Source organism: Spermophilus citellus, assembly GCF_964194105.1.
Source record: "Spermophilus citellus genome assembly, chromosome: 17".
Taxonomy (NCBI): Eukaryota; Metazoa; Chordata; class Mammalia; order Rodentia; family Sciuridae; genus Spermophilus; species Spermophilus citellus.
In genome coordinates, this window is record NC_138199.1 from 26012077 (window position 1) to 26035469 (window position 23393).

The window sequence follows — 23393 nt, forward strand, 5'->3', positions numbered from 1 at the left end:
ATGGCACATTATAAATTACATAAATAACTAAAACTCAAATGAAGGATAAAGTTTCCTTGCCTGAGGATTTGGACTAAGATAAAACATAACAGAACGATCTTTCATAGAGGGAGAAGGACACTTGGTAAAACTTGTGTGCTAAAGAAGATGGACACATTTTAACTACAACCTTCAGAAGGAAGTTTATTCCAATGAAAATAATTTTGGCAAAGCACACAATGATTTTTCTAGTGCAAAATTCAGAAATCATTTAGTTGTGCTCTATAAAACAATGAATATGGAATTAAATTGGCTTAGTGGAGTTAGTTCTGGAAGAATGAAAATATTTGTGTACCTATATAAGTTCCAGATAATGTTAGTATTTTTGGTAAAACATTTGAAGCCATAAATGTGTTTCCTTAGGGTTCAAATCGTAGGATAAAGTTATTCCTTACTTGGTTGCTGTGACCTAAAAGAGGTGAGGGGAGGCCCCTGAGAATGGGGCAGGGAGGGAGGCAGTGTTTTGCCAGAGGTCCTTTGAGGAGGTGAGGGATTCAGCTTAAAAAAAAAAAATGGGAGAATTTTTTGAAAGGGTGTGTTTGCAAACCAGAGTCATGGATCATGGTCACGTTTCCACTTGTGTTCACTGTCCTCGGTTATGGGTCTTAACCACCTAGGCTGGCAGCTACTGGCGTCCAAAGATCTCCTCACACTTTGGCTAGGAGTAAGAGTGAGTGTTCATTCAAAATAAGAAGTGGCAGATGAGAGGAATTTGCCTCTTCCTAATTGTCCATGATGAGAAGGACAAGTAGCTTCTCAAGGTGAGTGTAAGACATCAGTGTTTCTAGATGTATATTTACAATCAGCCCTCATTTCTCTTCAACATGTCATCTGAGGAAGAGCAGCTAAAATCTACTATGGGTATCACAACTATTGCTAGTTTATGGACTGAATACTTAATATAGTGTCATTAACTCAATCATGAAAAATTTAAAAAATAGTCTCCATCTTTAATTTCTAATAGCACTTAAAAATTACTTGAGCTGGGGATATGGCTCAGCTGGTAGAGTGCTTACCTTGCATATACAGGGCCTTGGGTTCAATCCCTAGCACCACAAAAACAAACAAAAATTACTTGAAAACATACATTTCATGCCATGTTCAAGTTAATAACTCTGCACATAGTACCTATGTCTTTTGTACTTTGAAAGAGAAAGTACACTGTCAGAGTGTAAATGTATAAAAATCTATGCAGAAATAGGAAGCACACTTCTTTGAAGAAGCTATCTACATAAAATATGATAACTTTAAAAGACATTCATTAATTTATTTTTTTTCTTTAAGACACTGGTGAGAATGCCTACTGCTTGGGGACTGGGTCAGGACTGGGTCAAGTTCAGATCATGAACTTGAATAAGGCACAACTCTGTTCTTGAGGAGCGTACAGACTGGTCCTTTTTCAAGATGCCCCACAAAAAGTGAGCTAGCACTGATTTCTAGTGGAAAGAGGAGCATATACTTTTTGCATTGAGAGTGACTTTTGTTGTCTTTGCGAAAGCTTCTTTCTTTTCGTAATAAGCAGCCTCGTTCACAAACACAGGGTACACGGTACAGTCTCCACCCAACAGGATAGTTTTTCCGTCAAGAGTCACAAAGGTGGGGTCCCCAGGGTGCAACGGTTTCCAGTCTTGATCCTTTCGGAAGACAGTTAAAATAATAAATTACAAAATTTTCATGTCAAGACTCTAGATATTTAACAAATACCATTCTGTTCTTTAAAAAGTGATCCTTGAAGGGTGTCCTGAGAGGCATGTGAGAGACCTGACTCCACTGGAACCATGTAACTGTCTTGGGCAGCAGTTTTAAGAGTTTCCCTGTTAATTCTTACAGTTGACATGTGTAATTAGAGTTTCTCTGACACCAAGTTTGCCTTGAATGTGGCCAAAGAGGTTTATAATATTAAGAGGAAAAATAAATTTCATATCCACCTAAGCGCATATTCTACTTTTTGCCATCTGAAGTGAAATTCTGTTCAGCAAAATTTAGGAACTATTTTTTGAGAGCCTTCTGTGTGCAAGACATTCTGCTGTTGGGGACATAAAAATGAGTCACATTGTATTTGCACACAGGGAGACTTTATTCTGATTGGAGGATTGGTGAGTGCTTTGGAGAAAAGTCTAAGACAGGTGAATGTACTGCAGGTGTGTCCCCACATTATGTTAACAACGCGTTATCTGACAGGTCCTGCCCCAGGGATTTGGCCCTTTGATCCTTCAAGCACCAATGTTGTCAGATCATAGAAAGTCTAGAACAGTTCTTCTCCAACTTGGCTATGCTTACAGATCATCTGGGGATTTTGCTAAAATGCAGATTTTGATGCTAATGGTCAGGGTGGTGCCTTGAGATTCCGCATTTCTAATATTTTCTAGAAGCATCGGCATCACCCAGCAGTTTGTTAGAAAAGCAAAATTTTATTCCCCTCTGCAGACTTACTAAATCAAAATCTTCATGTTCACAAATTGTCAGAGATTTACATGTAGAATACTGAAGTATGCATGGCACTGCATCTCAGTGATTGTCTCAACTCTAGCCATACATTAGAATCACTTGGGATATTAATATACATTTACATGGGTACAGGGCTGGCCCCATCTCAGATATAGCAAATCAGAATCTAAAGAGTGGCTTTATTTTTAATAAATACATTTTTACTAAAGTTTTATTTGAAAAAATTAATTATGGAGTAAAAAATTCATCAATTTTTGTGTGCAGTTGTAAATTTTGATATATACATAGCATAGTCATATAACCTATAGCTATATAATAAAAACATCTATGTTATCATCCACTTCTTCCAGTCCCTCATGCTTCTTATTTTTATAGTTCACTTTTCCCTTTTCTCCCCCTCCCTTTCTTCCTGTCTTTTCCTTCCTTTCTTTCTTTAAGTCCCTGGTGATTTTACAGGGTGGCCTGGTTGAGAATGCTGCTCTGAACAAGTGCTTTTCAGGCAGAGATATGCCCAGAATCACTGAAAGAACTTCCCCGCCCATTGGTTGGTTGCATCTGCAGAGGTTCCCGTGTACTGCCGTGCTCCCCAGACCTGAGTCCTATGGAATCACCTGGTGCAGTCATTTGATTCCCTGTGTCCACCTTGTAAATTAAATCAGAACCTCTGAGGTTGGGACCCAGGAACCTGGGCTTTTGAAAAGCTCCTCAGCTGGTTCTTACATGGCCTGAGTTTGAGAAGCACTGCTTTAGTAGTTTGTGATGGGTTCCATGCATTTTGGGAAAAAATCCCCTAGGTAATTCTGATAAGTAACCCCATCACTCTTAAACTCTAGACAGGTGTGAGCAGTTTGCTCTAATGCATACTTTCTTCTATTACCATTAAGTGCCCCAATCAGAGGCCCAAAGCAAAGGAGTCACCCAATCAACCTTGGATTGAGACTAAATAAACCTTTTCTCCTTATAAATTAATTGCATCAGGCATTTTATTTGAGTGATGGAAAGCTAACTAATACACTTCTCTACACTGCAGTGGTTTTGTGAACATCAAATTAGCTAATATATGTAAAATGCTGTACGAACTGTGAAATTCTACTCAAAGGTACAACATTATTAAAATATTCTCATTATTTTAAAGAAACAGCAAATGTTACCTGCAGATTCGGGTGGATAATAGCAGCTATTTCTCCATTTTCATTCCTGGGATAATCAACTTTCTCCATTATTTTATAGACCTCAATAGCACAGGGAGGAAATTCTTTTCCTACAACAAAAATAATACATATTATAGCAATTAAAAAAGGGAAGTCGATATTTCAAGGAAGGAAGGAAGGAAGGAAGGAAGGAAGGAAAGAAAAACAACAAAATGAAGACAGTTATAAGGAGAACACATTAAGTAACTTAAAGATGTTCATAAACAATATAAAGCCCAAAATTCTAGAATTATTCCTATCAGTGCACTGATGAACAGAGGTAGAAAATATAACTTAAAGAAGCCAGTGTGGGAGAAAAAGAGCCTAGATCTGCCAGTCAGGACCCTGGGCTCTGTTCTGCTGAGTATGCCATCTTTCTTTTTTCCTAGCTGTGTTATTTTGAGCAATCTTGTCAAAAGAGGGTTTTGGATTAGCTTATCTTGAAAGAATCTTCCAGCTCTGACATTCAGTGATTGCATATTCGCAGGGGAACTTTCAGCAAGTTAGGTGGATTCCATCTAGTGGCTCTTTCTCTTAATCAAGTTCATTAAACACTTAGATGGCTCCTAAGCAGTGAAATCTTGGGATGCAGGCAGTCTACCAGCTTTCAAAGAGATGACATTAAATAGCTCAGCTCAATGCCCATAAATTGGAAAAGGAGTAGTTTACACAGATACCACGTGGTCTCTGAGCAAACAGGATGAACGTATGTCCAATGGTGTATCCACAGGATGTTATGGTTTCATCTCAAAGGAAAAGTTCTCCTTTGCCTTAGAGTGGAGTTGGGATGAGGAGATCCTAAGATCAATCCTATGTCAGCTAGCTTTTGCTGCATAGCATACTTTCCCAGAACTTAGTGGCTTAAAGCAACAACCTTTTTTTTTTTTTTTTTTTTTTAGCTTATACTTCTGTGGGTTGGTTAGGAAGTTCCTCTAGTCTGGACTCTCTTTGCTGGTTTCTGTTTGCTTTGCTCATGCATCTGGGATGAGCTGGCAAATCAGTTTATGGCTGGGTAATCTGGGATGGCCTCAATCTAATGTCTGGCAATTGACAGTTTGAAGGCTCGAGCTGCATGACTGGTGGCTGGGGTGTCTGAGTCTTCTATTCTATAACCTTTTTGTATCCATCAGATTAGTGTGGACTGACTCACATAATAGCCACACAGAGTTCCCAAAAGCCACAAGAGGCAAGTCCCAATACATAGTCTTTTTCAAGCCCTTTCGTGGCACAAAAACAAGCTACTTGGGCAACCCAGATTCAAGAGATGGGGGTGACTGATGGATACGAAAACAGAGAGCGGAGTGTCTTTTGAGTTACCATTCCACTCAGGTTTGTGGCATTCTCCCTGGGGATATCATTTCTTAACATATTAGAGTTCCACACTTACTATCTGAGAATTTCTTGCGAATATGTTATGACCTTCCCAATACCAGTTCCATTAGAGAGTAGAGAACCTGCCCTCATACAAAGTTGGTGGACATCTAGCTCATTTTCAGTTTTCATGACTTTGGAGCCAAAGTATTCCCAAATAGAGAAGAAGTTCCTGTGATCACAGGGGGCTGCACATCTGAGGCAAAGGAATTATGTTCCCCACAGACATTGAATGACGCAGTAGGCTGTGTCACCATAATTACGTGTTTGTCAACAACAATTTCATACTTATATGCATTCTAGCAAGTGATTATTATTATTTTAAAGTAAATGTTTATATCATATATTTTTGTCTACAGTTTTCTTTCTTTTAAACAATAGTGTGTTTTGAAGATTCTTCCATGTTATTATTGTTTAACTGTTCACCCACGAATGCACATTTGAGTCGGTTCCTTTGCAAACAAAGCTATAATAACCACCCTTGAATACAAGCCATTGGGTATTCATGAGCTTGTGTTTCTCTGAAATGTGGAACTGCTGGGTTATAAGAATTGCACAATTTAATAAGTAGATACAGCAGATGCTATAAAATTACCCTTTAAAGTGTCTTTACCAATTCAAATGTTTGTCAGCAGGGAATGAGAGTATCTCCTTTTCCTATACCTTTACCAGTACTTAATATCGTCAGATGCTATTTTGTCCAATCTGATGGGGAAAATGGTTTCTCACTCTAATTTGCATTTTTCCCTTTTACTTGTGATGTTGAACATCTTTTCTACTTTTATTGGGTATTTGTATTTCCTACTCTGTCTTTGGTTTTAAAAATGGAGATTAATAGGAAAATAGGATTTGATTTGGGTTGTTCATATGGCCACTGTTTTTCTTGTATGTGTCTATTTTGGTGATTGAGGAATAGCTGAAGTGAATAAAAAAAATTGAAAAAGCCTCTAAGATTATGAGCATGACGAATTTGACCTAAATTTCAATTACTACTTCAATGTTAAGTGGTTAAGTTTTATACACATACACACACACACACACACACACACACACACACACGGTTAAAGTGTTATACGTTGGTACATATATACATATCTATGCACTATATATGTACTATGAAATGTATGTATAGTATTGTTATGGTTTGGATATGAGGTATCCCCCAAAAGCTCCTATGTTAATGCAGAAATAATCAGAAGTGAAATGATTTGATTATGAGTGCTGAAATGTAATCAGTCTATTCTAGCTTGAATGGTGGTAACTATAGGCAGATGGGGAGTGGCTGGAAGAGGTTGCCCTTTCCCTCTCTCTGCTTCTCAGCTGCCATGTTCTGAGCTGCTTCCCTTCACTATGCCCTTCCGCCATGATGTCTGCCTCACCTTGGCCCAGAGCAATGGACCCAGCCAACCATGGACTAAACCTTTGAGAACATGATCCAAAATAAAAATTTCCTTCTCTAAGTTGTCCTTGTCAGATATTTTGGTCATAATAATTCACACCTGACTAACACACAGCTAAATATGCAAATACCCACAATTAAGGAAACAACTCTTATCCACCACTTACCTTCATTAAACTGATATATAAAATCAAGAGCATGTTTAATCATTTTTCTCATTTGATCCAAAATATCAGCTCTCAGAACACCTTGGGGTTGGGGGGCAACTTCTATACCTAAGTACAGAAGGGAAGATAGTAATATTATATAAGTATTAGAATGTATTGTGAAATTAAGCATTTTATTATATCTAGAACCCCAATAAATATTTAAAAGTTAGACCAGTTAGCATCATGGAAAGTATTTGAGACAGAAAGTTAGGTAAAAAATAAAGCAGAACATTTACGTTTAAATACGCCTAGTGATAAATGCATAGTGAATAAAGACTGGAAGAGAACATGGAAAAAATCAGACTTGTGTTTGAGTAGTCGGAACTTAGGGTTATTTTTTCTTTAAATTTACTTTCATGTGATTCAAATGTTTAAGTATCATAACATAGCAAAAGAAGTAGATAAACCTGCAATGACAAAGTAATAGGTGGCCACAAAGAGAGATGGTCACAGAATAACATTTAGCTCTAACAGGAGGAAAGACATCTAGTTAGTCATAGAAATATAGCTAGATGAACTATGAATTTAAGTTAACATGCAATCTATGTGACTTTAGGGCAACATTTTTATACTTAATATTAACCCATTCTGATAAGATAGTGCAATGGTTCTTATTTTCTATAGAAAAATTTGTATTTCCTCTAACCTCAATAAAACTATGCTTGTACTACCAGGTCTATTTCCTGTAGCTGTCAAGCATCCATCCTTACACCTGCAAAATACTCCTCCACCTGTTCAAGCTTCCCACAAAGTCACCCCTCCAGTTATTCTTTTCTCCATTTATCAATCTGTTTATTAAGTATATCACCTACATTCATTCTCTTACACTCAACTCAAAGATATTATTTTTAACCCATCTTATTTTCACCTATTTCTATTATTTTCCAATTCAAAAAGTTCATTATGTTGTACTGTGTGTAACTTTCTTGTGTATATTTATAAGAATTCATTTAAGTAAATGATATCATAAGTGGGGCTAAGGCATGCCTCTGTGCATAAATGATTTGTACAAATGTATGAAAATTGTGTTCATTGATATGTCTATGTGCATTTTGTGGAAGACATTGTTGTTTGACTACTCCAAATGCATTCCATTTTCCTCCTTTCTAATAAATCAAATTTTGGTTGCGTATCCAATCTTTAAGATATTAATTAACTTTTCTTCAGCTTAAGAGTAAATATCAAAAGTTTAATTCACTTATAGTAATCCAACCATCCTGATGATTTAAGAATGTACATATTATTCTGTTCTGACAAAGGGGCCATAATGAAAGATTAGTAGAGGAGTTCCTGATGTTTCCTTCCTCCATTAGATATTGTCATTAGCTGCCAACGTGTATATGACATAATAGATTTCAAATATAAAAGAGCAAAGTTGGAAGAAGAACATATTAATATTTTCTAATTATTTAAAATGTAATTAATACTCCCTTGTATTGAAATGTTTTAAAGATTTGGCTTTATTTGTAAGGGTCAAACTTATCAGAGATATTTGTTCTAGGTAAAACAGCATTGCCCATAAATATCATATTATAAGGCTAATATCTCAAAGTTTAGAAGTCTTACACTTTTATTTGGTACTAAATATAACCCATGATCTATTATTATTATTATTATTATTATTTTTTGTGGTGCCAGGGATGGAACCCTGGGTCTTTACACATGGTAGGCAAACACTGTACCACTGAGAGGCACTCAACCCTATTTCATATACTAAGGTTTTGGTTTATTACATTTATTGCAATTCTGTGCCTATATTTGGATATTTAGCTTTCTCCTTTATAATTAATAATTGATTGATTTCCTTATTTATGTGTCAAAAGTATCAATACTTGGGTAACCAGGATAATTAATTGTTAAGTTTTCACTTGCTTATGTTATTTGCCAACTTGCTCTTAAATTTACTCTTGGTTAAAGCATCTAAGATCTAACAAAAACCACTTAAGTTGCAATAGAAATTTTAATCATAGTATAGTTTGCAAATAGTTAATTATGTTAGTGTATCTCCCAGGAAAGAGAATGAATTACTCCTACTCTGCCATTTCTCCCTCTGTGCAGTAATGATTGGTTAATGTTCTCTTCTCATTAGATACTAAGCTCTTTGAGGGATTCGGTGTGCCTTGTTCATTACTATTTTCCCAGAACCTAGCACAGTGGTGGGTCTCTAGTAGACACACAATAAATATCTGTTGAAAGTACACATTTTTAGAGCAATTTTGTGGAGTGGAGTTAGAGACAAAGTTCTATAAAAGGTGACTTTTCACTTAATTCTTGGGAAGGAGAAGAATCTGTCAGACTGATTTTTAGGGTCAAACGTAACAGTGAAGAAAATAATATGAATAGAACCAGAAAGCTGCTCTGAGATATTGAGGAAATATAGTGTCTGCCTGGGATTAATTTGCTTATTATCTGATAATTATAAGCCTTAAGGATGCGCAAGGTAGCTATAAATATTCTTTAATTTTTCTTGGAGTTTCAGGTAGGACACATTTTATTCAGCTATGCCAACAGACTTACCAACAGGACACTTGGCTACGGAACGCGTGGTTGCGTACTGGAGGGAAGGATGCTCAATGAGATAAACATAGCAGGGTAATGGAGCCAAAGAAGTCTGCAAAGAATTTTTAAAACATCTTCCTTATTATGTAAAGACCATATATTTTTTTTTTCTCTTTGCTGCTACGGAGTCAGTAAGGACTTCATATTTTTTACTTCATCAACTAAGATTAGTCAGACAGTTTTATGAAACACTCTAAAACTCAATGTTATAGCTTTGAAAACATACAAATAAATTGCATGTAAAATTGAATTACATGCAGTTTTCTGGATAAAATGAATATTAAACAATTCTCCAGAGCCATGACCAAAAAATAGGAAATAAACTTTCCTTCTGAATGGATTTGGTTATTTTTGTTTTCATCATTGCTTACCCTTACTATTTAGCTTATTTATTTCTTAAAGAGCTCTGTTTCTGACCCTGTAATTCAGGTTCTACAAATGTCAGGTGATTCCCCTTTCATCCTTCTATTTGAATGGAAATTTGAGTCAGGTCTCTTGGTTTTGATAACCAGAAATCAACCTTGAGGCTTCCATGTCTGGCCACAAAAGCATTCAGCTTTCTTCAAGGAGCAACACAGAACAGCTGCATAAGGATCTCCCACCACAGCCACTACCTACTTAATGTCCAGAAGTCAAGGGGAACAAAAGTAATAGTGAACCCTCACCGCAGGGTAGACATTAGTCTAAATGCCTTGAATATTTTTTTTCTCATTTAAAGACTTGAGCAGCCATATGGGGTGAGTATTCTTATGCCAATTTTATAAAATGAAGAAAGCTGTTTTGAGAGTTGAACTTCTTCAAGGTTAGTGAAGGAGAAAGCCAAGATTTAAACCCAGCTTCTGGCTACCTGGGTCAAACTTTTCTTAGTAAACCATTTTAGCTCTCAGGAAGGAAGAACATCTATTATATAAAATCAAATACAAAATCCATTATTTGTGTTTTTGTTTGTTTGCTATTTTCTAGATTTTTTTTTCTTTAGTTAAAGGCACTGGAAGCCTGAATTTTTAATCTCACAGATTCCTGAGTGTTAAAACGATTAGCTTTATGAAGTATATGACAAAAGATTGGATGTGTGTTGGGAAATCCCAATCAAATGGTGACAAGGGCAGGACTAAAGGGAGACAATGTCTTCACCACTGGAAATGACAATATTTTTAGCTTCCTAAAACCCTGTAATTTTGATATTTCAACCATAACATTTAAAACTTTTATATTCATTTTACTTGTTTTTTTTTGTTCAATAGCTTATGAATTGGTGGCTGTTGGAATAAAATTTATAATTTTATAGGCACAAAAATCCACAAGGTCTTATTATTTTATTCCTTATATTTGTTATTTTACTTGTTTCTCCTTTTCTCCTGCCTGTCACCACCACCTCTGTATCTGGATACAGCCTTTCCCATCCACCTCCCAGCCCGGGTGTGGAATAGATCCCATTTCTCTTGGACCTTCCTTCCTGACCCTGTTCTGGTTGTTTCTCACCTATAATCGACTTATATAAACTTATAAATTAATAACATTGACTTTACCTTAATATAATGAAACATCTGAATTAAAAAGTCATTCCTGGAATCTTCGAGAATAAGGGTGCACCCCATGTTAGAAGTTGTGTTGTGAAGGTCAAAAATGATGTCATAGGAATCTTCACTATTTTTTGGACCAAATAAATGATTTATTTCTTGAGCCCTTTTCACTTCATATGGCAAATCATCTGACATCTTTTTGCTATTATTAGCAGAAAGAGAAAGATTAACAATATTTGTGGCTAAGATAACATATATAGTCAATAAGAATACCATGTACAAAGAACCAGTTGCCAAACCTTTCATTTGGAAAATTCGTGGGACAATTGAAAACATCTAAAATTTTTATAAGTGAAAAATATTTTTTTTCTCATTTGATTTCACACAACTAATATTTCATTGGTATTCTTGTAAAATAATGTGTTCATTTATGTGGCTAGTCACAGGTAGGGCAGTTCAAACAGAATTTACCATTTGACTTCAACCTTGAACAAAACTTTTCCTTTAATCTTATTTATACTTTTTTTGTAGTTATGGTGCACTTGTTATTTATTATGGGGATAGATCATTTAATGCATCTTGCCCCCAGTCTTCACTCTGGGTAATTCAAGTTTTTGAAACAGAGTCACACTTAGATGCTCACATCATCATTAGGTATTTTTAATTGATGCCCAAGGGTCATCGGTGGTCCAGGGACAAGGTTTACAGATAAGAGTCTGTAAACGCTCCCAAAATACAAAATTTTACAGGTACATGTGTATCTATTTTTTGTGAGACAAATGTTAATAGATATCGTTATATTCTTAGATGGGTCTTAATATAACCTCTCACTTCCTGAAATGGTTAGGATACATTTTTGCTTGCTGTATGTGATAATGTTTTAAATTTATTTTTTCTCTTTAAATCATTCAACCACATTTTCATGTAATTCCATATCTTTCTATTCCCTGGCTATTTTTGCTAGTATCTTCAAGGGACCTACAGTTTGTACCTGAGTGTTTCCTGTCTGGAATGCAATCAAGAAGGTGGATTAGCCATTTTGCATTTATGAAGCAAAAACCATGAGTACAAAAAAGGTACATGTGAAGACAAGCACAGGGGGAAGAGAGAAGCAACCTGTGGCCCTGATGACATCATGAAGCCACCCCACCAGCCCTAAATGTTTTGTATAGTGTGCATATGAGTATGAATGAAGGTAAACATCTATTCTTTAGGCTGCAGAGTGGTCTGACGTTTTCTGAAAATGGATACTTATTCACTCTTTGATTCAACAAATATTAATTGGAACATCATATTTTTCTTAACTAGAACTTTTTGTGCTACCATAAACATAGTTGCAAAAAAAACATTGTAGTGAATTTCCCACACAGTTAACAAATGTGTATACAAACATAGTGGCCAAACACTAACTTAATGCAAAGGATCATTAAATCTGTCTTTCAAGATATGATTTAAAAATAAAACCTTTCTTATATATGTTTGCAGCCCGCATAGGATATATTTGAAGAGAAAAATCAAATAATGTGGTACTTTAAAAAGTATTTAAGAGATATGAATGCCCGGTTTCCACAATTGTGTAATTCACAACGCAGTGTGATTAAAAGTGAAAGCGATCTTACTCATTATAGACACTATATGTACAAACATTAATATTTATCACACACACATACATACGCGTATGCACACTATATAAAACATATTCTTACCCAAGATTTTCAAGGTCAAAAACACGGTTCAGATCACAGTCGATATATCTGGTACACTTCTTCACTGCTCTTGGGTTGGTAATAAATGGTTTTACTTCCAGCCCTGATCTCTGAATCTCAGCGTCATTCTCCAGCCAGTGCTTAACTAGAAATACTCCCGTTAGCTCGTTCCCATGAGTTCCTCCAAAGATAGCAATCTTTTTTATAGGTTCTTCAGTAATGTGACAAGAGGTCATTTTACCAATAGTTTCTGCAATTCAGAAGAGAGGAGATCAAAGGAAGCTTAAGGTCCTAAGAAAAGTTTAGAAATTTAAATTCAAATGAGAATTTAACCAAAGTGCAAAGTACAGAGTTCCCTTGAGTGGAGGACTTTAAACATCTTCTGTTACAAGTTCTGAGCTCTTTATTATTATGTGGGCACTCCCCTCTGTAGCCCTGTCCTTTACCATATTTGGATTAAAATATGCAAAGATCAACCAGAGATACAGTTGTTAACTTCTAACTCCCTCAGATGGTCAGTAGGTCTAAGTACAATAATAAATTGACATCTCCTACCAGTACAAAAAGTCCTTTTTCCCTTCAGCTAGAATGCCACCCAATAGGGCTTTCATGATCCCTTATAATAATAAAAATAGTTTGTAAAGTTCTAATCATCCAAAATAAAAAAATTAAAAAGTGGCTCATTTGATATTTGTTTCCATTGTCATTAAAAAAAATTCTGAAGTAAATCCAGGTACTTTTCATGATCTGAGGGCATTGAGTTTCCTGTCTATCAACAGTCAAAGGCAGATACTTAGAGCCTCTTCTTGAGCCAGCACCTTTCTTTCGAATTGCTTTTACATGGTAAGAGACACAGGGACCCAGTCGGTGATCACTGGGTCTTGAAAAGCTACTTTGAAACATCCCTTAGTTTCTTTCTCATGATGTTATTGGTTATTCTCTGTCAATTTCCTTAGGAATCTTGCCAACATACCAAAGGAAAAGAGCTCCTCCTCTAGGACCCAAGGCCCCCCATGGCCACACCACATGGCCCTGAAACCTGATGTGCAGCCGCAGGACACAGAGACACACGTGCACAGACCTTTCCAAACACTGATCATATAATGAGCCACAAAAAAGCTTTAATAATGTTCAAAGAATGGTATAGGTGTGTAGTATAATGTTTATATATGTGGTGTGTGTGCAGTGTGTGTGTGCTATTTGCATGTCACGTGTGTGCTGGGTTTGTGTGTGGATAGTTGGGTGCTGTGCATGTCGTGTGTTGTTTGTGTAGCACAGTTTGGACAGGATGATGTGTTTTGTGGCATGTGAGTTGTAGTACTGTGTGTTGAGTGGGTGTGTGTGACATGGGTATTGGGTTGTGTGATGTGTAAGGAGGTGTGTGTTTGCCTGATGTGTGCCTCTGTGTTTTGTCCATGAATTCCAGGGACACTATGCCTTTGCACAGTCAGACCCTCAGATCAAGCTGAGCAGAGCTGGTGCCACCCATCCTGGTGGCGAATGGCAGTTATGGTGATGGCAATGATCCTGTGTCCACAGGACATCATGTGGCAGACAAGAAATGCTCCTGAGACTGACATATAAGGCAAAGCCCAAGTGACCATCACAGAATTCCATGGCAGTCGGTTGGTGGGGCCAGTGCCCAGCAAGAGTGTGGCTTCCAGTGGCCTCTTGGAGGACTTTACCAATTTCCTCTTGGTTCTTGTCTCCTGAATATTGAAGAATAAGATCCACAGACAATCATAAAAGGGAAGAGTAAAAGGATCAGGATTTACTTAAGGGAGAAGTGACAGATTCACCATGTGGGAGGAGGCCTGATAGCAGAAAAACCCATTTTGGTGTGCCAACTTAGGAGTTTATACATGGTTCTGGGTATAGCATGGAGCAAAAGCTATGTTAAACACTCAGAATCAAAGCCACTGTCTTCCTTTCCATCCAGGTTCACCCCCACAGGTCCTCCTATAACTTCCATCTGGGTTCACCCCCACCATCTGGTTTCCCACCTCTGGGATAAAGGAGTTGGCTGGACTGTTCCATAGGACAGTCCAGCCCACAGGGGAGCCTCAGGTCTTTTACATTTGAATTAGGCCTTGATGGTGTTCATTAATGTCTACCCTTAGCCTCCAGGTGTGCTTACTGTGACTGAAAAAGACTGATAGCCATATTCTTACACAGCGTTACCACTGTTCATGTGCTTGCTTAGAACTCTTTAAAGGAAAAGAAGACTTATCCATATGGGTTCTTTCCATTGTTCTTACTTGTACCCACCCTTCACTCCCTTCAGAGGAGTCGGGGATGCAATCTACATGGTTGGCTAATTTTAGAATTAGGGTGGGCAAAAGGAAAGGGCTGCGATTGGATCCAATAAGGGCTGAATACCAAACTGTGAAAAAGAGCCACTAGACTTTCTATTTCTCACACTCAGGGCATCTTCCTGTGGATCACCCTGCCTCATCCTCCTGGGGCTGGGGCCAGAGGCTGCCCAGAGCCCTGTTACAGAAGACTTAAAGGGTCTTTCAATGTGGACTCCCAGAGTGACCCTGGGGAGATGGAAGGTAGAGCTCTAACCAAGAGGAGGCTGCCAGGTAGGGTCACAGGGGGTGTCCCTGGGGCTGGGTGACAGCCCTCTGGAGCTATGGGGGCTGACAATGGCTCACAGGGTAGGGGTAGCTAGGTTTTTCCTGCTCTCTGTTGATTGGTTAATTTGAACAATTTGGGTGGACAAAGGGGCACAGGACTGCCCCTAGTTGTCCTGTACTGGGCCCTGGGGCTATAGGGCAGAGCTTCGTGTTAACAGGAGGAGGAAAGTGGTTAGGGACTGAACTTAACTGCTGCTCAAAGACCACACTGGAGTCTCAAGATTAGACCCAGACAACGAATAAACAATAATAAAAAACCCAGCTCCCTACTCAGGCCAGGGTGCTGAGTGCATGGTGAGGGTCGGGCAGCTGACATTCAAATGCACCTGCAGCCAGCGGGGCAAGAGTCTGAGCTGAAAGGTTCCAGGTTCAGTCACAGTGTCTCCACCCCATGTTCCAGTCTCCCTGCAGTGCCTGCCTTGCAGCTGCATTGGGCCTTCAGGCTGGTGAGCCCCTTGTTGGAAAGACCCTGTGCTGCAAGAAATCAGGCACTGCTCAAGTTACTCAGCAAGGCAGACATTACTTCTGCAGAAGGATGTGCTCTGGAACAGTTCAGTGAGAAAGCAACCTGGGTGGGCAGGCTTCCTCTTTTTATCCCTAAGGCAGCACTGCCCCTTGCTCTGATAAGAAGCCCTCAGGACCTACCATCTATGTGATTGGCTCACTTTAAAACTGTGGAAAAGGGAAGGGCTGTAGTTAAAATGGCAGCAACTGGCTCTTACACCAGGCTAGCTAAATACTCATTCTGAAAATGGGCCACAGGACTTTGTGTTTCTCCCACCTTCACACCCATCCTCCCTGCCTGTCAACCCCTGCACAGTCTCACTGTCTCTTTGAAGGGTAGTGCGACTTAGCGAGCACTGGCCCACTGGCTGAGTGACTGTCCTCGCAGACATTGCCCCCCACTTTCCAAGTTTCTGAACTTCTGCTTGAGCAAAGGTGACCCCCTTTGGGACAGTTACTGGGGTCACTGCCAATGTTACCATAGCAACCACCAACGCCTTCTAGCCGCACAGTCCCTGTTCCTCTGGCTGGTGCAGTCTCCCTGGCCAGGCATGGGGGCTGGCAAACTCAAACCCCATTTACCATCCACATTGGCCCTGGATGAGGCCGGTTCCTGGATGGAAATGGGCTGGCCGGGTGTGCCACAGGCGTGGAGAGCATCCGCCTTACAGGGGTGTCCAACCATTGAGTCGCATCCCCAGCCTTTTTTATTTTGAGAGAAGGTCTCGATTGGTTGCACAGGCTGGCCAGAACTTGAGATCTTTCTGCCTCAGCCTCCCTGGTGGCTGGGATCAGAAGCATGGCCAGGAGGAAGAGGCTCAAGAGCAGAGGCATTCCCTCAAGCTAGCGCCCTGCCGGTCCGGGTCCGAAGCCTGGGGGAGGGAGCTGCAAGCCGCCCTGTCTTCATCCCTTGTGGGTGACGCCGGACCTTTTGCACCCCAGTCTCATTGTGAAGCCTGAGAGGGCGCCACAGTAGACAGCAGCCCTCGGCGGCGTCCAGAGGGGAGCAGGGAGGTGGGTCGCCGCGTGCCCGCTGCCTAGCGCCCCCTAAAGGTTCCGAAGGAAACCTCGCGCGCGCCCCCAACCGTCGAGAAGGAAACCTCGCAGGCCAGAGGACGGACGGTTCAGGAAGGAAACCTCCCGGGCCAAGGCAAGTTGTGGGTTTATCTTTACTACTATTTATTTATTATTAAGTTGAAATGGAAAATAAGAGAATTTTAAGAGAACGTCCTGTTTTTTATTTTAAAAATATAATTTTTATTTTTTTTCTAATTAGTTATGCATGACAGTAGAATGTACTTTGATATATCATACATAAATGGAGTCTGATTTCACATTCTTCTGTTTGCACATGATGTAGAATCCCACAGGTATTATAGTCATATATGTACATAGGGTAATAATGTCCATTCATTCTACTGTCCTTCCTACCCCCAGACCCCTGCCCTTCTGTCATTTTTGACAAACCCTTACACTACTGGTCAGGACAAAATGCTGAGGATTCTTTAAAAAGCCATCAGTTGTTGAGTGGCTCTGGCCTGTAATCCCTGCACCTTGGATGGCTGAGGAGGAGGATCACAAGTTTTAGAGTAGCCTGGGCAACTTCAAGACCCTGTCTCAAAATAAAATAAAAATAGGTCTGTAACCCAGCAGTCAGTGCCCCTGGGTTCAATCCTCAGTACTACTAAATGAATTGATTAAATAAATAAATGAAAATAAATAAAGGGGAAAATCTTTGGAGCTGAGTTGGTGGCAGTGCTACCAGAACAAAGAGAATGTTGAGCCCCACAAGTGGCTGCAGGACCCCTGTGGGCCCAGGACACTTGAGGTAGGAAGCCCAGGCCTCTGGGCAGGCCCAGCTTCAGAAACCTCCCCAGAACCTGGAAATGCAAAGGGGTTACCCAGGGCTGGAGGCCAGAGGCTGCCTGGACCTGTGTTTCTGGGTTCTGGGCTGAAAGCAGCAGCCCCTGGGATGCACACTCGGGGGCTGTGTCCAGTCCCTGCCTGCTGGCAGAAGTGCCAGACCAGTTACACCAAAGTGTGTTCTTGTGCTAGGGGTGCTCCTGGGGTGCCAGGAGGAAGAAGGTGAGAATGGGATTGGGGGTGAGGAATCCCCGGGGTGATAGGCTCTTTCATGGCTGCTTGTCAGGAAGCAATCCCCAGGGAGCCAGATGTGACAGGCACGGAATAGCAGAGCTGGCCCACAGGACTAGTTAGAGCCCTGGAGAGGGATGACATGTGGACAGCCTCAGGAATCTGGAGACATAAACGAATAAGTTGCTCTGAACAAGGTTCCCAGGCGTAACGCTAGGGCAGTCCCTGGGTCAGTGGCCAGAGCCTGCCTGCCCCCCACTTGAGATGTGATGCTTGCTCCAACACACCCCCGCTGTTGAGGTCCCCATCGCCATCATCATGGGGACTTCACAAGAACTGAGCTGAGGCAGGTGCCATGGTTTTCCACCTTCAAAACTGAGCTAATCGGCCTCCTCTTTTCATAAAGTTAGCTGCACTGGGCATTTTGTGCAGTGATCCAAGTCTGACTAACACGCAGCTGACATTCATGCTCAGTTCTGCAGGCTCATAGTCCAAGGTCATGGCACTGGCAGACTTGGTGTCTGGAGAGGGCCACTTTCTGGTTGGCGGACATCACCTCTGGCTGTGCTCTCACATGGCAGAAGCTGTGCTCCTTGGGCCTCTTTCAGGAGAGCAATGACGCCACCCATAGAGCCTCTGCCCCCCTGACCGAATCCTCTCTCCAGTGCTCCACAAATTTCAACATTAAATTGGGGGAGGGGGTCAGGAAGCATTAAGGCCATGTAGTTCCTCCAAAAATACACATCCTTCTCGAACATGTAGAATTCATTTGTTCTCTTCCAGTAGCCCCAAACACCAATTTAAGATGAACAGGTTTTCAGGAAATGGATGGGGACTGAGGAAAAAAAAAAAGTCTTAGAAATTTTCTAACTTTAAATGGGCACCATTACAGTCCACCCCGCTCCCCATTCCCATCTGTTCCTCAGTCTTGAGGGCTCTGGAGTGCCATCATCTGACTGGCCATTTGCTGCTGGGCTGCAGTGGGAACCCTATCAAGGCACCTGGGGCAGAGCAGATGTTTCTTCCTGAACACAGAGCACTGTCACAAACTGCAGAGCAGGAGGCAAGAAGGAGCCCAGGCGCAGAGGTGCCCAGGAAGCCCAGTGACTGTGCCTGGTGCAAGATGCCTCAGGACTGTGGGCTGACACCAGTGACTCCATTTTGACTCTGACAATTTCCTCCTCTTGAGGGGCTTTCTCAGAAGACTTTGCTGATCTTCCACCAGGTGGTTTGGTCCCTCAATGCCGAGGTGGACTTCCCCCATCCTTGGTCTGATCTGGTCCCATATCCGAGGGGAAGTCAATGTGGAAAGGCCCTTTGGGTCTAACGTGGGTGACAGAGACTTAGAAGGAGTGGTTCTTAGGCTGAACCTACCTGGAACCCATCATCAAGTTACATTACAGGAGCTGTCCATGGTCCTGTAAGGCAAGCAGACTCTATTACTCAGAGTTTTGTCCCTGTGAAAAAACACCAGAGAAATCGACTTACAAGAGGAAGGGTTATTTTGGCTCATGGTTCCAGAGTTTCAGTCCATGGTCACTGGCTCTATTGACTCTGGGCCCCAGGTAGAGCATCATGAGGGGGAGCTCCTGGCAGAGGAAAGCTGCTGGCTTCTTGGGGGCTGGGAAGGAGAGGGAGAGGGAGGGACTGGGGATGAGATCACCCTTCTTCTCCCTAAGCCGCTCATCCTTCCTCCCCACCTTCCAGTATTCTCCTTCAAGATGACCCAGTAAAGGACTGATCCGTCAGCGAGGTCAGAGTTGTCTTGATCTAATCACTTCCCCCAAGCCCCACTCTGAACACTGCTGCCCTGAGGACCAAGACTTCAACACAGGACTTTGAGGGGACAGTTCAGTTGCAAAGACTCTAATGTCTACCATGTGCACACTCCAGATGGACCAGTGCCATGTGCAGGTGCAAATGCTGGTCACTCACCATCACCAACAACAGCACACAACAGATTTGGGTGTGAAAAGGTCAAGATTTTTGTTTTTTGTTGGTCCTGGAGATTGAGCTGCATCCCCAACTCTTTTCGTTTTTATTTTGATACAGGGTCTCACTAAGTTGCTAAGGTTGTCCTTAAATTCACAATCCTCCTGCCTCAGCCTCCCGAGTTGCTGGGATCACAGGCGTGTGCCACCTGGCCTAGCTTAAGATTTTTGTTTTTGAATCCTGCAAGACTTTCCTGAAACACCAAATGGATTTTAAAAAGTACATTTTAAAGAATCTAATGTAAGCAAAGGAGTGATAGAAATAGAGCAGCAGCTGACATTTTGCAGAGAAGTCCCTGCCGTCCCTGCTGGCATTGGGCCACATAGTAAAGGGTTCTCAATAGGCAGGAAGGGCCAGAGCTGCTGCCTCTATTAGAATAGCCTTCGCCAGCCCATCTACCACAAAGCAAAATATGTTTCCTTCAAACTGACTGCTACCTAAAATAGAAGGTAGCTATTTTAAAGCTTAAGTATTGAATGAGTTGTCCTTATACAAATTATTGACTTCCAGATATTTTAAAATGGATGACAAAAATGATCCTTAAATATCTTAAAACTTCATTGCTCAAAGTCCACTGAAGTATGTCTCCATATGAGATTGCTTTCTAATTAAAGTTTTTTTCTAGATACTTACATTGTTCCTCTAGAATAGTAATTCTCAAAAGATCAGATAATCCTTGATGACATCAGTTTTTCTATACCAAGAATCTGTGAACCACATGGAACAGACCCAAAATGCAGTGCCTTTTAACAGACTTCATGAATCTGAGTACTTGATTCATACTTGCAGAGGATGGCTTAGTATTTTAACTCACTTATAAATTATTTGGATGTTTTATTCCTATTACATATATTTATAAACACTTATCCCATTTATCCTCACCAAATTTATTATTATTATTATTATTATTATTATTATTATTATTATTATTATTATTTCGTTTGGGGTTTGAATTCAGGGACACTCAACCATTGAGCCACATCCCCAGCCCTATTTTGTATTTTATTTAGAGTCAGAGTCTCACTGTGTTCCTTAGCACCTTGCTAAGTTTCTGAAGCTGACTTTGAACTCACAGTCCTCCCTCAGCCTCCAGAACCGCTGGGATTATAGGCATGTGCCATAGTGACTGGCCACCAAATGTATTTTTAAGTTATTTCTTGATTACCTTTTCATGAAATTTTGAGATCCCAGAGAAGCATTGTTAATACTTTAACCTAAAACCCTAAAAATTGCTGTAGTAATACTGAATGGCAGGAAACCCCCGGCCCCAAACAAAAACAAAACAAAACAAACGTGTTTCAGTTTTGAAGTCGACTTTATTGTCTCCGACAAATCTAAATTAACCCCTTTGTCAGAGATCTTGCTAGGTTAAGATTTTAGCCATGAGACAAAGCACCATGTATGTAAGTATCAAGTCTATACACAGGGAGTTAGATCTGAGTCATGCTGTGATCTGCTGAAACAAGCTGAGGTCACGTGGTCGTATGATTTAACTTTAGGATACTATGTGCAAGTCTTTATCAAAGTCTTCCATGCCCAAACAGACTGAGAGTTAATTTATTTTCCTTCCTTCCTTCCTTCCTTCCTTCCTTCCTTCCTTCCTTCCTTCCTTCCTTTTCAGAGAGGCAATTTATCTAGGAAAGCAGATTCACATTCAAGGGTTCAGGCTAGTTAATTTGAGGACTGGTGGACAGTCCCCTAAGTAACCTTGAAAAAGTGGAGCTTACCAGCAAAGGAGCAGAAAGGGCCCTAGAGCCAAAAGCTTCCTTTGAAACATAACAGATGTATAATTTAAGTGTGCAAAACCAAAGGATGAATTTATCACTACAACCCCCCAAACCCATAAGCACAAAAAGGCAAAAGCGAGGCAGCTGTGGACATCCTAGTGAAGTTGCTCTGGGACTTCTGGGCAGTCTGCTCAGGTGGGTTCTGATTCAGTGCTGCGGTTTCTGGCAGAGGCTGGTCTGGTGGTTGAGCTGTGGTCCCTGCAGCCAAACCATGGTCCCTGTCCATCCCCATGGGGCCCAGAACCTCAGGGCTCCTTTAAAACCACAGCCCCCTGGGAAAGTCTGTGGCGGGGGTAAAAGTTGGTCATAAGGACATGCCCCAGCTCTGTAGCCCTGGGGACACTGGGGCTGGCCTGTGGGGGAGAGGCAGGCTCTGCCTGGACACAAGTGCCCCTGGCTGAGGAGCTTGAGGACTATGAGAGATCCCGGGCCTGTGGTGGGACTTTCTTCCCACCCTTCAGTGAGCACCACACAGGAGCCTATGGGACTCCTGTCGGGGTCAGAAGACCCAGTGCAGCATTGGCAGTCTGCATGTGCCTGGGGAGGGCTGGAGAAGGGGAGAAGAGAAAGGGGAGACCCAGGTTTCCCGGGGCTGAGCACAGAGGAAACAAGGTTTAGAGCCCAGGCGTGGGGTCCCTATTTAGAAAGCAGCAGGCAGAGATGCCCCTGGCACCAGCAGGAGCTAGATGGGAAACTGAGGCTCTCAAACTCCACAGTTACACTATGACCCCAAAACCCTGATGCCCAGGACAGCACCCCCAATGGAATCATCCAATTCAAGGGACAAGAATCAGAAACTGAATTTGGCCAGGGCTCTTCAGGTCTCTGACTTGAACCAATGGGGACAGAGGTCATTAGGGCCAATGAAACGTTAGATTAGAGGACAGTCAGTCTTGAGGGCACTGACACCCTCTCCAATGAGCTGTGCCTGCCCCTCCCCCACCCATTATGACATCAGTAACACTCTGGATACAAAGGACAGAGGGTGGGCAGAGCTCCAACAGACTACCTGGAGACACTTCTCAGACCACCAGGGAGAGGAAACAGTGAGGCACAGGACACGGGGCCCTGTTTCCATGAACAGAGAAGAACCCCAGAAACGTAGAGATCAGGGCCAATGTCACATCAGAACGGGAGACATTTGAGAAGAGTGAGCAATAAGATTTAAACTGCGTGGTGACACAAGACCTTTCTCCAGGGGAACTGAGTCTACACAGGGACCTATAGATGAGTGCCCCATGCACAGGAATACCCAGTCCCCATGGGACATTAGTGATAGACCCTCTTGCCAAGCATGCTCAGTATCCTTGGGACAAATGTGGGATGCTTCAATATCACAAGTGCTGTTTCCTTTTGTCCCAGCCTGGCCCAGGTAAGAGAGACTTGGAGCAGAGGGATACTCGACAAAAGATACAAGGAACGCTGAGCCCTGTGAGTAAGGGAGCTTCTCCCAATTGCTCTCCTTCTGCAGGTATCTTGCAGGTAAGGTCCCTCGCCCAGCAGTGCTAGGCTAAGGCTTCCCTAGTTCATGGAGGTGAACTCCTCTCCCTATTACAGTGCTGGACCTACCTTACAGAATGTGAGGGAGCTCCCCTCCCCCGCCGAAGGTCCCCAGTGTCCTCTATGTCCCCAGGCTGAGCGCCCCTGGCACAGTCCCATCTGGGTCCTGTGGGTGAGCACCCCTGTGTGGGTGGGGCCTTTCCCTCCCGGCCTGGGACACCCTCTTTGGCCTGAGGGCTGAAGGGTCCCCTTGGAGGAGGCCACCTGGGAAACTCGGAGCCAAGTGGAGAGAGAGCTCCTCCTGGCCAACACCTGGCTTGGCCTTTGGTGCGGCCCTGCAGGCAGGCTTGTGCAGAAAACCTGCGACCCCAAGACCACTGTCAGGGGACGTCAACTGCAAGGGCACCTGGGACCCACCCGGATGCATCCAGCC

The 23393-nt window shown here is 41.8% G+C and overlaps 1 protein-coding gene across 2 annotated transcripts; it reads right to left on the minus strand.

Annotated features, from left to right (window-relative positions):
* Nucleotides 1-219: 219 nt before the first annotated feature.
* LOC308636633 (aspartoacylase-like) lies at nucleotides 220-12680 on the minus strand (the record flags this gene model as incomplete). Of its 2 annotated transcripts, XM_081272212.1 has the most annotated exons (6): nucleotides 220-1673; nucleotides 3639-3748; nucleotides 6615-6722; nucleotides 9174-9267; nucleotides 10745-10940; nucleotides 12445-12680. In XM_081272212.1, 6 exons carry the CDS (start codon nucleotides 12678-12680, stop codon nucleotides 1476-1478), a joined length of 942 nt encoding a protein of 313 aa, XP_081128338.1. In that variant the 3' UTR covers nucleotides 220-1475. The 2 variants fall into 2 exon arrangements, with proteins under 2 accessions (XP_081128338.1, XP_081128339.1); XM_081272213.1 differs by lacking the exon at nucleotides 6615-6722.
* Between the last annotated feature and the right edge of the window lie 10713 nt (nucleotides 12681-23393).